The 15,629-nt window shown below is 39.7% G+C and overlaps 1 protein-coding gene across 2 annotated transcripts in view; it reads right to left on the bottom strand.

Annotated features, from left to right (window-relative positions):
- Positions 1-5,104: 5,104 nt before the first annotated feature.
- The window catches only part of cacna1bb (calcium channel, voltage-dependent, N type, alpha 1B subunit, b), a 400,044-nt gene continuing 389,519 nt past the window's right edge, over positions 5,105-15,629 (bottom strand). For both annotated transcript variants that reach the window (XM_063211051.1, XM_063211050.1), the window contains exon 50: positions 5,105-7,063. In XM_063211051.1, coding sequence (XP_063067121.1) covers positions 6,455-7,063 — 609 coding nt within the window. In that variant the 3' untranslated portion in view covers positions 5,105-6,454. The remainder of the gene's footprint in view (positions 7,064-15,629) is intronic.

The following is a 15,629-nucleotide window of genomic DNA, read 5'->3' as shown; positions in this document are numbered from 1 at the left end:
AAAACCATGGTCCATTTTCGAAAAGGTTGTTTAAAACATTTTTTTTACTATTGACTATTGTGCGATGCCTTCTGTGGATTGAAACGGCAAATGAGGAGTTCCATGCAAGCAACATAAAGTAGAGGTAGAAACTTTATTAGGCTTCATGTTCATACAGAGCAGATCGCTGAATCATATGCAAGTCCAGGTGTCCAAGTTCTCAAGCAGGAGTTCATTCTCCCCCATATCAGGCTTGCTTTATGGTCTTCCTCAGAAGGCCAATTATCTTACCAAAAATCTCATAGCAGGGATGAATCATTTTCTATTGGGAGCCACACACTGACACACACTACATATACAGAATGCCATAGTGAGGCACTTTTTTTACATTTTTTTTTACACAACTCAATTTCATGGACATTTCTTAATACAAAAATGAAATGCTTGAAATGACTGTTAAGTTGATCAGCGCAAACCAGAGGAAGTTGAAGGCAGCGCTAGTCAGTGGATCACAAATAGCGACCGAGAACTGTGCTGGTGCCCGTTCCCGTACCTAATCTCAAACTGAATCGTGTTCCCGAACCGACGGGACCCATTTAAGCCTAAGGCACCTGCAAAAAGCTTTGGGAAAAGGTGCCCTCAAACTATAAAAACCTAAATATCTTGACATGAAATAAGTTGCTAGTAACTAGTGGCTAACATTTTTAATTAAAAAAAAACTAAAATCTCTAGAGCCTGAATACGGTGTCTATGTCGGTCCAGGCGCCTAGGTCAATGGAGCATATACATAGCAACAGGCTTAAATGGGTTAAAATGGGAGAAGTGCACTGCATCTACATTACATTACATTATTACAATACATCTTCACTTGCTGTTCTGTATATTTCCTGTGCACTTGTATCTGCTAGTGATGTTGATTATGATTATGTCCTCGTTTCTAAGTCGCTTTGGTTATAAAGCGCCTGCCAAATGTAATGTAATGTAATGTAGTAGTGCACTGCATTTCCACACAGAACTATGTTTTTCTCTGATATGTGATATGAGTACCTCTGGTGTTTGTGCATGACACAATCAGTCTGGCACACGACGCAAAAAAACACTTCATCAACGTATTGATACCTTCACCTCAACTAAAATATGCAAATAATCAAACAATAGTATTGAAATAGGGAGAACATGGACAGGCTTGTTCACTTCTTACTTCAGCCAAAGCTTCAAAGCCTAGCCAGGCCACACCCTCCAACTGATGCAACACCTTCAGTGTTGCTTCTAGTCAGGCCAGGAGCAATACAAATATTGCTTCTGAGCTCCAGAAAAATTGGGAACAACCAGTAGCAAACCGAGGGAGGCGGGTCAGCCATGCCGTTTGGGAAAGGTTAATTGTTATGCTCTTGGTCAGACTAAATTGTTGAGAGTCGATAATAGGCAGGCTATCACAGCCCGTCAATGGTACTCAATGTCCTGCTGACAAACTAACACCATGCCCCAGTGTTATATTGGTCTAGGGTTAAACAACGCAACACCACCATGAAAAATGGGAAAAACCCTGCAAAAAGCGAATTTTGGGCAGACACAAACACCACAGAGGTACTCATAAACTCGTCTAATATCAGGGAACAATGTAGTTGAACTATGGAAATGTGGTGGGCAAGCATATCTGGTGCAGGAAGGAACATTAGCACCATTTGGCCTGGCCTGAAAACAGCAAAAAAGACATCAACATGAATAACCACACCATCAGTTCAGGACACAACACTATCATACACTGTCCTTTCCACTGCAAAAAGCACAAACAACACTTTTCTCCACCTCTCTTTCCGCAAGATACTGTATATGCGATGGCATTATCAAACCACCCAGATGTGTGCACACACATTAAAAAAATAGAGTAGACTTCAATGCAATTTCGCATTGCATTATTATTCACATATTTCATTTTAACTTGTAAATGTGAATGTGTTCAGAGACGTACAAGTGTACTACAATTTAAGTGAGGAAAAAAGTGATGAAGCAGAGCTAGGATAAATTTTCTGGTTTGCCTCTCTGATATTTTCCAGGGAAAGTGGAAGGAAAAAGCTACAACGCAGGCTAACTGGATCTAAAGTGTCTTTTTGTTGCATAGTCTGACTGCTCTAAGTCAACAGTCAACACCCCACATGGTACTTGGTACACAAAAAGATCATACGAATTGGAAGGAAAAAACAGTTTCTTTTGCTTTTTGGCATTAAAAAGTATACGTCTCTTTCACTATGGCCTAATTGTAGAAGTTGAAAAAAAAATGGATTAAAAGTGAAGGCAAAACGGCTGACCTTCCATAAAGAGTACAACGTACCCCGCGCCAGGAAGTCTTTTTAGTCCACTGGCCATTTGGCCACCTCTCACAGTATGGATTTAAAACGAGAATAATTTCAGCAAAACAGTGGTATGTCAGCCATTAGACGCTTTCTATACATTTTACACCAGTTTTTTGGTACTCCTCATTTGTAGATATAATTTAAAAAAAATATGAAAGCAGAATTGACCTTAATTGGACTTCCATTCTGATACTTAAAACTAAAACAAAACTAATGCCAATGCAGGAAGGAAATTGGGCTAATATGTAAAAAAAAATCTTATCATAAAATGAATAATGCATTTCATTTGCTACATGGCGCCTTCAGGCCTTTCAGTATCACCTACCACGCACTGCAATAGGACATATTGTTTCTTTTTTTATTTAAGAAAATAATGATACGTGAGCTACCTATATTCTTCTACGTATGATGGAATTGCAGCATGAGTAAGGAAGGGAAAAATGGATGCCTTTATATGCAGTTCAATTTCCCGAATATGTGTCTGAACATAGAAAAGCACTTATTCAGGATTTTTTTATGAAATTCACTGATTAATAATGAGTTGGACCACTAACCATCACAGTAGGTTGCCATACCCTTTTCTGTGTAAAATGTTGTGTACAGGATGAACTAGCCACAAAAACTCATTAATCACAGGTTGCAGCTTAAAGACAAGCCACAGCCAGATGGGGATTCTCTTGCTTGCATGGCAACCACACTGATGGCCTCCACATACCGGTTTCGACAGCACTGCAGAAAAATTGGTTCAGACCGTTTCAGTTACCCCCGCACACCGGTGCAGACACGCTACAAACAACGACTGGTCAATTTCATCACAGCAGAGCATTGCTAAACAAGGCACGGCTCCGACAAAATAGAGCTCTGCCGTAATCGGCAGCTGACATTCGCAGACATCCAGGGACATTGACGCCAGTGTGTACGGTTGTATTGAAAGCAGTGGAATCAAACGTTGGCAGAGCAGTGCTCCGCACTTTGTCAGACCGGTGTGCGGAGGCCCTTAAGTTGTTCACTCTGAATTGACACCCATCTAACAAACTTATAGGTAATACTTCCAAATAAGGGGCCATAATTAACAGTAAAGTAGCTACAATGTAATACTTAAGTAAGGGTTAATAATCATTACTTAATGCCTCATTAGACACATATTAATTGTTATTAATGCATATGTTGAACATTAGTAAGCAGTTACTTATCTATTAGATAACTATTACCTTGTTTTACAAGTTAATAGCATATTATTATTTAACTGATAGATAAGTAAGGGCACAGTTAATAGTTAAGTAGCTATCAGGTCATACTTAACTAAGGATCAAAATTAACACTTACTTAATACAAAAGTAAGGCATAACTAATGGTTAGTTAATACATAAATATTGGTGTTTGGGACCCTTATATTAGAGTTGGCTGAGGATAACTAATGGTTAATTAATCGATAGATATTCGTGTTTGGGACCCTTATAATAGAGTTGGCTGAGCATACCTAATAGTTAAGTAATTAATCTACTGTGACATCTAGTTTTCACTCGTTCAAATCACTGTAATACTGGCAACAGGAGACATTATATAGCAAGGATTGGACGTACACTTCTCAATGATGGTGAGGTGATGAGATGTAATTTTTTCATACACCACTTATGACCTAATAGCTACTTAACTATTAACTGTACCCTTACTTATCTATTAGTTAAATAATTATATGCTATGAACTTGTGACACATGGTAATAGTTATCTAATAGTTAAGTAACTGCTTACTAATGTTTAACATATGAATTAATAACAATTTATATGTGTCTAATGTGGCGTTAAGTTATTCTAACCCTAACCCTTACTAAAGTATTAGGTTATAGTTCATTTGCTGTTAATTATGGCCCCTTATATATATGGCCCCTTACCATGTGTCAGAAGTTCATAGCATATAATTATTTAATTAATAGAAAAGTAAGGGTACATTTAATAGTTAAGTAGCTATTATGTCATACTTAACTAAGGACCTAAATTAACACTTACTTAATACAAAAGCAAGGCATATCTAATGAATAAATAATACCGAAATATTGTTGTCTGTAGATTGCATAGCCATCATGCACTGCACTTCTTGGAGCAAATATTCTCAAACATTAACTTAATTATCACAAAGGAATGGTTTAGTTTTGCTTCACAACTATTACTCTTCATAATGTTCTGCATTTATTGTAGGGTTTTTACCATTAAAACTAATAAGTTGTATATGAAAAAATTACATCTCATCACCCCACCATCATTGAGAAGTGTACGTCCAATCCTTGCTATATAATGTCTCGTGTTGCCAGTATTACAGTGATTTGAACGAGTGAAAACTAGATGTCACAGTAGATAGGGTCCCAAACACCAATATCTATCGATTAATTAACCAATAGTTATCCACAGCCAACTCTAATATAAGGGTCCCAAACACCAATATCTATCTATTAATCAACCATTCGTTATGCCTTACTTTTGTATTAAGTGTTAATTTTGGTCCTTAGTTAAGTATAACCTGATAGCTACTTAACTGTTAACTGTGCCCTTACTTATCTATCAGTTAAATAATAATATGCTATTAACTTGTAACACAAGGTAATAGTTATCTAATAGTTAAGTAACTGCTTACTAATGTTCAATGTATGCTTGAATAACAATTAATATGTGTCTAATGTGGCATTAAGTAATGATTATTAACCCTTACTTAAGTATTCGGTTGTAGCTACTTTACTGTTAATTATGGCCCCTTATTTGGAAGTGTTACCGATGTTTATTACCATAGCAAGCTTATCAGCAATATAACTATTACGTGTCATGTTTTTAAACTAATATAAACATTTCATTATAAAGGACCGGTGTGCGGAGGCCCTTATGTTGTTCACTCTGAATTGACACCCATCTAACAAACTTATAGATGTTTATTACCATAGCAGCAATATAACTGTTACGTGTCATGTTTTTAAACTAATATAAACATTTCATTATGAACACCAAATGAATGTCAAGATCAAGATCATTTCAAAAATTTGTCTTTGTAAAAACATAAATATTCGCCATTGTTCTGATATCTGCTATTTTGAGATGCCAGACCTGCAGTACCTTGTACTGATCATCTTTGGCCATGATAATGTTAGTACATGTTCTGCTCCGACATAAATCTGCATTTTACCCACAAACAGTGACTAGGGCTGTAACGATACACCCAAGACACAATTCGGTTTGTAGCACATTTTTTGACACACAATGCGGGTTAATAATATTATGTTGTGTTATAAATAAAAGTATATCAAAAAAAGAAAGAAAAATACCACATAATGTATATATAAAAGAATAATGATGATGGTGATTTAAAGCTTGGAAGGACAATCACCTCATATCATGCTGTAGTTTTCTGGATTGAAGGGTAGCAGAACTTTGAAAGAGCGCATCACGATTCTGCCTTCTTGCAACGTGATACAGTGTCGTGTCACTGCGTATCACGGTTTCTTGGTTCGATATAGTATCGTTACAGCCCTAACAGTGACACATTAAAAGTTAGGCACTTGCTGCAATATTTGACACTGCATTTCAAATGAAAATAAATACCCCTCAATGACCCATGTGAAGGTACCATATATGTGTATGTGTTGTTAGTCAACAGTCCTTTCTTAAACAATTTGTGGAAAATAAGAAGGCAGCTAGTCTTACAACAAATATACTGCTACCACCACCACCATTGCGTGCGAGTGTGTGTGTGTGTGTGTGTGTGTGTGTGTGTGTGTGTGTGTGTGTGTGTGTGTGTGTGTGTGTGTGTGTGTGTGTGTGTGTGTGTGTGTGTGTGTGTGTGTGTGTGTGTGTGTGTGTGTCACTGTAGTCTTGTTGAGGTGCCAACCACTGAAGGGGTCACAACCTTGTTCTCCCAGGTGTTCAGTTTTTACAGTAAAATACATACATACATTCACAACATGGAGAGAAAAAACTTTCAGACTTCCAATCACTAAACTTTACATGCACACACACACAAAAACTTTACAGCATGACTCTCTGAGCTTAGAAGTGAATTATCGAAGTGAATTATAGAAGTGAATTACATTGTTCACCCTGTCTGTTTTTGTCTAGCACCACTGGCCATGTCATGTCGTCAGCAACAGTCCTCTTTCTCTGAATTCTGGTAGCACCCTCCACCACCGCTTGCTCCTCTGGCTACAGAGCTGGCCGTCGCTCTCATGGAACCCATGGTGAAGTGGTAGCCATTAGGGACTCCACAGAAGCCAGTCCTGGCCCCTTCTCTTTCTGCGGCGCTTGGGGCACTACTGAGGAGCGTCTGTGTCAGGGTGGGCTCTGCGCCCCTGAGACCGTGTTGAGTGCTAAGGGCATCCTGGAAATCGTCCGTGTCCTCGAAGAGGAGTTGTTGTTGTGGCTCAGCAGCCAGCAAGCTGGGCACAGAGCCAATGCGTGTGACAGGCACAGGGGATGAACAGGCGCTATTGGCTAGCAGAGATCTGTGCTCCGAGAGCCCACGTGACATCAGGTGGGCTGAGCCAGAGCTCAATGCAGTGACGACAACAGGATATTGTTGCTGGGCACCGCTGGGTCGCACGACGGCCACAGGGGACGAATTGGCAGTTTTGTAGGTGACGGCCGGGCGTGGAGTGAGAGGGGTCTGAGGGAGTTGCCGGCGGCTGCGGTTGGGTGTGCCTCCGCTGTTCAAAGCAAGCGTCACCAGGCTGCCCCTGGCATTGACGTCAATCTGAAAAGGAAAGGGAAAGTTAGGGCATCTGCAGACTAATGCACAAATCAGAATCAGCTTTATTCAGCATTTACAAGAAACTAGACTATGGTGGAGCGGGGTGGTAGTGACGCTACCTGAAACATGGACGTTCAGCTAAACCATTTCATTTCTTGCCAATCGTAGTGCAGGTTGCTTCATTTCTTGCCAATGACCAACTGTCCATTTTCTACCAGTGGGGAACTCGCTGTTCTCATTTCTGGCCGATGACGGATGTTTTTTGGCTGTCTGTTTTTTTGTGCTCGGATTGGTCGGCAGAGAAACTTGAGACTTGCAAATCAATCCGTCAAGTCAACACAATTGTTCAAGGTAAGTAATCATGGTTTACATTGTCACTATGTGATATGTAGTGGTGTGGATCGGCACTGCCCTCACGATCCGATCCGATCACGATTCGGGAGGTAGTAGATCCGATTCGATTCGATTCTATTAGATCCAATCCGATTCGATTCAATTCTACAATGCATTGCAATGCATTACATTTCTACTGAACGCAAAGCAAATGTTCAGCCATGATGAGGAAATACAAGTAGTCAGATACTGAGCAACAATTTATTGGCTGTTTTCTGTATCAGTCTGTATCAGTCTTGCAATGTTTTGAAGTGTTTTTATTTAATTTAACATTCATTTGCTCCCGAATCGATCATTGTTGACACCACTATGTGATATGTGATAATAGCCTACTTTAATATAATATGTACCTGTGGCTATTCAGTGGGATATCACGGCTTTATGCTTCGCAACGAAATGAAGTGAATGGTACACAACGCTAGTTAGCTGTTACAGGACGTTAGCTATCCTTTCCGATCAGTTGGATACATTTTCTTAAAGTGTTTATATATGTCTGTGCATACGTTAGCCATCCACATAATGCCTGTGTTGGACTCGATTTACTTTTGGAGAATATTTGCATGTATAACAATACATTTCTTATCGAATCAACATGCAACCTTCTGGTCAAACCTCAAGGGCTGTTGTCTGCTCGTATCCAGTACATTTTACCGTAGTATTGAAATGAAGATTTTATGAGTAACAAACCTTGTTTTTCATTCATAACAATATGTAATAATAACGTGATTACTCCTGTAGATAACATGGGGCAATGGGAGAAGAGGAATGGCTAACATTATTTATGGTCCTTTTATCCTTTCAATGACAACAATGCACTTAACAATTTGTCCTGTCTTCTTATTGGTCTATAGGCGAATCTTGTAAACACGTTTGTGCGTAATGCTGCACATGTGCCAAACATGCTGTGTGGCAAAAAGAGCTTAGATAATGACATTGTCTATTCGGGTATAATGTGAAATCCCTGGCATGGAACCTCACATCTTGGCAGAAACCTAGCCAGAAATAGGCCTACCACATGACGTGTTATACAACGTATTGATTATGGTGGGTTATGGTCAGTGATGTACCCGAACGCATTCAATGAACGAAAGTTCATGAACGAGTTCATATTTTGAGCGAACGTGAACTGAACGTACAATATTTATAAGATGATGAATGAGCTATGAACGCGTTCATTCTGGAGCCCATGAACGACATGTTCATTAGTTCATCATTCCGTTCATTCCGTAGTTACCAGATTTCATTAATATTCCTGCAGAAACCGTGACTAAACACGTGTGTCAGAGAGTCTAGTATTATGTCTTATCCATTCTCTCTAACAGCGTCAGACACCATTCTTTCAGACTGCCTTTCGTCTCGTGCAAAGAGGCAGGACCAATCAAACAGCAGACATAGCTCTATTTAAAATCAGAGCGGCCAGCAACCAGCCAGCAATGTGCGAATTTTCTGACTTCCCGGTGACTTTTTATTAACGCTTCTAGCGACCGTCTTCATGGCGTTTGGAATAAGTGTGGAGTGCTCTCGCTTCACTATTTAATTTAAAAATGCGCCGCGCGCAGCACCACCAACAACAAGAGAAATCTGTATAGCCTACTGGCATGTTGCAGGATGGCAAATTTCGCGCATGAGACAGAACAACAGTGCAGGAAAACGTTACAGAATCCACTCACCCGTTTTAAGTCCTGTCCATACAGTAACCGAAAAGAAGTGAAATCGCTCAGCACACAGTGTCTAAACAACAAACACTGTAAAGGACTACTAGGCCTACTGATAAACCACTCTAAAACTAAAATACAGTAAGATTAATATTTAACAATCTCATTGTTAAAACGAATTAAATATGGGCTTTGTCAATTAGGCCTACACTTTTTTTCAACATGGGGGGTGAGCTGTGAACTGAACTATGAAGTAGAAAATTAACTTTCCCAACACTGCAGAAAACACAGTTAAGGACTATACTCTCTATTACTACGGCTAATAATAAACCGCTGCTGTAATGCACAACTAAAATACAGTTATATCCAGCAATTTCCTTGTTAACACTAATCAACAAATTAAATAATGGCTGTGGAAAAAATCTTTGAAAAAAATCTGTGGAGCATTTATATGGGCTTTGTCAATGAATTTAGATTTTTTTTGGGGGGGGGGGGGATGAACTGAAATGAACTAGTTCATTTATTTTGTGAACTATGAATGAACTAGTTCATTTTGAAAAAAAATATGAACTATGAACGAACTAGTTCATTCTGAGAGCTGTGAACTTGAACTTGAACTAGTTCACGTACAAAATGAACTTTCCCAACACTGGTTATGGTCTCGATTTATTTAGCTAATTGAAGCTTTGGCCAGGTATGAAATGTGCTTAAAAAAGTGTGTCACTGAATGTCAAATGTCTTTGTTCAGACAACGAGACATTGCATCAACTGAAACATAACAGTTTTGTTTCCGAAAGTTAGCTGTGTAGTTGGTCACATAAATACACAGTATAATAGTTTTTCATGTCACAAAAGCACCCTGATAAGCCTCATGACTCATTAAAGAACTGTGCAATGAAATCTAGTTCCACACAACACCCGACATAAGGCTATTATTATCTACATTACTGACTGTCACCAACTGCAAGCCCAAACATCGCAATTTGCTAAGCTGATTTTCATTTTATTGTATAGCTGTTTGCTCAACTACAAGCTACATTTAACAAGAAAGTAGGCCTTTATCTCTGCCATGTTAAGTTGTTTATTCATGGTCATGGAGACTGTTACTATGTGCCCAGGGTATGCAGGCTGGTTGAAAGGCTTACCCTTCTCGTTCGCGAGCTGTCTGTGCTGTGTAGGTCTAAGGTGCTCCTCTTGTCCAACACTATCAACTGAAACCTAATTTGCAGATTTATTGTATTTATTGAACAGTAGCACCCATTAAAAAAGAATAAAGGCTCATTTACAAGTTGCATTAACAACTAGAAGTATGCATTTGTCTCTGTGACATTAAGTTGTTTATTCGTGGTCATGGAAACCATTGGCTTCACTGGCTCCTCGTTCACAAATGAGAGCTCAGCTCGTTCAGAGCTGTGAACTGTGGACTATATTGCTGACTAGGTGAGCTGCTGAGCTCTAAATTATGAACTAAATACCTGGTATGTGTAAAAGCTCTGATAGCAGTAACCTACCACGTTAAGAGGTAAAGTGGCAACCCTTTGCACAGATTAAAATGCTCATTGTACGACCACTTCTGCTACTGACAATAGTGACGGAGACTGGTGATTCACCAATGAACGAAGAGAACGAGAGGTGGGGAACTATTTCGCTTCGTTCACTTCAAGGACTCGTTCAAAACGACCGGTTCGTTCGTGAACGACACATCACTACTTTACAGTCTGTGCATTGCAGAGGCAACACAGACGGTATCAGCCTGTAAACAAATGATTTACAAAGCTCTATATGCCTCGTTTTTGACAGTTATGGACTAACATTTGTTGCAAACGGTGTGCTGTGCTGAAGGACTTCAAATTGGCTGAACAATAGTTGCAGCTAGCTGCTAACACTGTTGATGGCTTTACACTCTGCTGGCAGCTAACTAGTGCTATTCCTAAAACAAACTATTTTATAAACATTGCATACTTTTAAACAGTCCCCAAATAGTTAGTTTTGAATCCTGTATTCATTTTAAGACTACAAACAAAGTTTTGAGCAACTTGAAGAGCTATTATTGGTTGTTGCATATGATCAACAGAGCATCATGCTGTGTTCTTGTTGACAAAAAGAGGTGTCGTTTCCTCCCCTACGTCCACTACATTTGTAACTTCTCATTATGAATGACAGCTGTCATAAGTTCTAGCTTTGTTTGAAAAGTCTTATCCCCAGGCTTATTGGTTTACTTTTCTGACTAAGAATCTTTGTTAATGTATTAGTCTGCATAGCCTATTGGCTATCAGATGATCTTATAATGTCATTGAGCCTTAAAAAATGCCAAGGAGACACATCCCACACTGCTCCCACTACAGCCCTACTGCTGTATGAGGCCCATTTTCGCCCCTCTTGTCACTGGAAACTAAATATCCTATAAGTGTCTGTGTGTCTTTTGTGTATAAGCCTTTATGTTTTTGTTATCATTTTTCTCACCCATATTTTTTAAATAGCCTATCACATGCCATTAGGGCAGATGTCAGTGTCTAACACTCATTGTTTTCAATTATTTCTTATTATTTTTTGCACAAACCTAGCCATTTTTGTAGGCCTACATCAATAAAAGTATTACAATGATGAATGATAAATGAGACATAATTATGCGATTAAAATGGCAAACAATGGCATTTATGTGATCAATTGCGATTAAATATTGTAATCGATTGACAGCACTAGTTCTAGGCTGTCGATGAACACAGATGCCAGGCATGGACAAGGGGGACAATATGGCATTGTGCCATGAAGCCTCCCTGACCCACCCCTGCAGCTTCCATACCCCTTGTGTACCACTTCACCACCCACTCCACCCAAACTACTCCTTTTGTATTTTCTCCGCTTACTTCACCTCTTTTGTACATTCACAGCACAACAGGAGTTGCAGGGTGGCAGGGTGGTACCCTGCGTGGAGGCCACAGCCACCGGTGTGTGGATGTGAGTTTGAATGGGTGAATGTGAGGCATACAATGCAAAGCGCTTTGAGTGATCGAAGGATTGGAAAGGCGCAATATAAATGCAGTCCATTTACCATTTACCATTACAAACATGACAACCGTTTTTATGCCTGCCAGACCTAATGCTGCAGCTCCACCACCTCAGCCCACCCCTGGCCCACAGAAGCGCCCCTCAAAGGCCAGGTTTAACAAAAGGACTGTAGATAGTAATTCCTGAGAAAATATGGTCAATATCGCACAAAATAAACTGGCTACAGTAGAAGGGTTTTATTTATCACCCTAATACTCAGTCCCTTTCCAAGGAGTGGCCAAAACAACTTAAATTGCATATTTGTATAGGCCCTAATTGTTTGTCACTTAAGATTATTCTATTGATCTGGGCCAGGCCTCATTTGTGTGCGTGTGCTTTTTTTATACTGACACAGTTAAAAACAGTTAAACATGTAAGGCAAAGTTAAAAACATTTGTTTCGGACCAAAGCAAGAGAACGTTCATCTGAATAGACTAAGTGCTGTAGTTTCTTTTATAGGCCTATGTTCCAGCTCAGTGCTCAGTGCATGAAACGAATCCCCCTTGCTCTTTGCCGCGAGGTCTGCTATCATTTGCAAACACATAGGCTATTGTCAGCGCACAGTTTAGACCACGGCCCCCGCATATTGTCACTCATGGTGGGTTCGGCTTCTGCATAGTGCCTAATTTAAATAAACAGGGCTTCGCATGTGTTCAAATGGAAACTCCCCCACGATCCTGAACAAGTCGCCAAGCAAGCCACTTCTCACAATCCCGAAACTTTTCAATATCATGCCAGTTTACACTTCACTGAGTGTTGAATGGTGAAATGGCCAGTGTGTGCTATTATTAACACTGCCACACGTACAGCACACAATTAAGCATAGCCTTTATGAACCCAACACTAAATGCAACATGTCGGCGTGTTAAGGGGCGACAAAAGCAGGCTTGGGAAAACATTCCATAGTTCTTGGTAAACTTCCCCCTGCCGAGTTGGATCCGAAAAACCTATATCCAACCTCTCCAAAAAACATTCGACTTCTTTATTTTCTTTGCTCACTGCCAAAGGGCAAAATCTGTATGTAGTGCAAACTCCACAAAGCTTGTTATCCACGCTAGATCAGGAAGCCGTCAGGCAGGCAACACAAAGCCAGTAGGCTAATCTACTCATTCTCACATTGTTTGAAGATTTGAAGCTCTATTGAAACTCAAGATTTGTTTTCTTCTATGTGGATACATTTTTCGTTTGGTAAAATTACGGACAGTGGAATGAACTGCCTTTTGTGACTTTCTGACGCTTCGTGGAATTAACAGAATCGAAAGTGTCTCGCCACCGCTTGGGTTACTTTTTTGAGTTTCTTCTAAAAACCATTACAGCATTCTAGCATTACACTTAAAGCATGGGACGGCTATCCTTGTCTGACAATATTTTCAGTCTCACGCAAGGCGCACACAGCTTCTATTTGTGTGGTTCAATTCGTGTTTTTGTGCTCATCACACATGTGGCGGTAGGCTGATGCCCCGACTATTTGTAACAATATCTTGACATTTCACAAAAAAGTTAGACAGGCTTGCTTGATACACGGTGTAACAAAACAAGCAACATAGTTCCACCCAAAAATGGTCTGGCACACGCTGCGGCGCATTGAGAGGAAGAAATGTTTACAAGCACCAATAGACTACTCCATCTTCAACCTACTGTTTAGCTGTGCTACCTTATATTTGTGGGTAGGCAACTCTGTAGATCAGGTAATAAACAGTATTAGCTCATATTGACCGCACTTTCTGTCGTAATTTGGCGTTTAACGTCCAGCATGTTCAAAATATATCTTGAGCACAATTCACCATATGCTCCCAACTCTGTCCGCTTGATTTCATGTCTCCTCAGTATTTCCATTACGGTTTATTATTCCATTACTCTGTTGTGCTAATTTCATTCATATTCTTAGTCCTGGTTTAAGAGATGAAGCAATTGTGATCAGTTAGGTTGTGGAAACGGTTGAATAATGGTGGTCCTAAAGTGGACAGGGGAAGGGGCCGATGTCAGTTCTGAAGTCAGAATGTCGTCGCCAAATTTAAAATTCCATCTCTCTCATGCTGGCGTTACTGGACACCCTTCATTACAATGTTGCCCATGTCTGTTTGACCTTTACCTGTTCAAATTGTAGACATACAAATTCGATATGCAAGGATATCCGTTCCTGACTTGAATAGTGCAGATATAATGAACAATTATCAACTATAAATTAGGGGGCGGAATTAGGAGACCATAATTGCAGGACAGATTATTTTAATATTACCGTCGAGTTTAAATTCACGTGGCGGTCTTGTTTAGGGCTCACTCTTGTGTTACTATCAAATGCCCAATGTCAAATAAAACTTGCAATTTGCTGACTGTATTTCCACTACTAAAACTGGGGTAAGGATCAATGAACAATGAGCTGCACTGAAACAGATTACGCTGCTCTGCAAAAGCAGTGCTATACTGACCCCCGCATTCCGAAAGGCCACAAGGTGTAATGTGCAACAGCAAGCGCCGAGGTAAGTTAATGCTCAGAATGAGTTGCCAATGTCGGTAGTACTACTTAGGCTTAAGTACTACTTAAGGTTTTTTGGGAAACAAAGTTCTATTTGAGGTGCAACATTTGGTGTTCTCCAACTGAGGTGGAGCGGAGATATTCTATCGTTATAATTCATAGCCTTCTTTTTTCATGGTACCGTACACTCAAACAAGGTTTCCTGTGGCTGAGGCTGTCACAGAATGATACATCCACCGCCATGTTTAATTGTGGAAAATGTATTATAAAGGTTTCAGGCCTATCCCTTTATTCACCTCACAGAGGCCGCATTCATGCATCCAAGCATGAGCAGAGACTTTCAAAACTCATTTTTTACTTTCAAATGTTCACAGGCAAGCCTCAATTGGACTCTGATATGCATTGCCTTTAGATAAGGGCCTCTACTGTGATGATGGCCCCAAAGCCCAATATGATGGCAAGCCAGGGCCGGATTAACACTTTCTGAGGCCCGGGGCTAATTACCCGGATGGGGCCCTTCATATCATGTTCTGACGCATGACGTCACACAAACCCACTGACACATCAGCGTACACAGTAGGCCTACCAATCTATGACAGATACTGTTTAAAGTTAACTGGTGATATTATTTCTAGGGGTGGGCAAACATGAAAATCTTTAATCGCATTAACTCAATGACTTTCTGTGATTAATCGCGATTAATCGCATAGCGCGCGAAACCCAAAAATAATAATAAATCATAAATAAAATAAATAATAAATAAAATAAAAATATTTTTTAAATTAATAAAATAAAATAATTAATAATAATTTGCATATGTACTGTGTAGATAACCTATGTAGGTCTAATATAATATTCCACAATGGAAATGTAGGCTATTTGCCAATCTATCAGTCTAAATGTAGTAAGCTATATGCCTATCCAATGTAGGCCTACTAATGAAACAAATTATTGCATACAATATTACACTAGGGCTATTTAAGATTGTAGGCTACTG

This window comes from Engraulis encrasicolus, chromosome 11 (assembly GCF_034702125.1).
Source record: "Engraulis encrasicolus isolate BLACKSEA-1 chromosome 11, IST_EnEncr_1.0, whole genome shotgun sequence".
NCBI lineage: Eukaryota > Metazoa > Chordata > Actinopteri > Clupeiformes > Engraulidae > Engraulis > Engraulis encrasicolus.
This window is presented reverse-complemented; position numbering and strand designations above follow the sequence as displayed.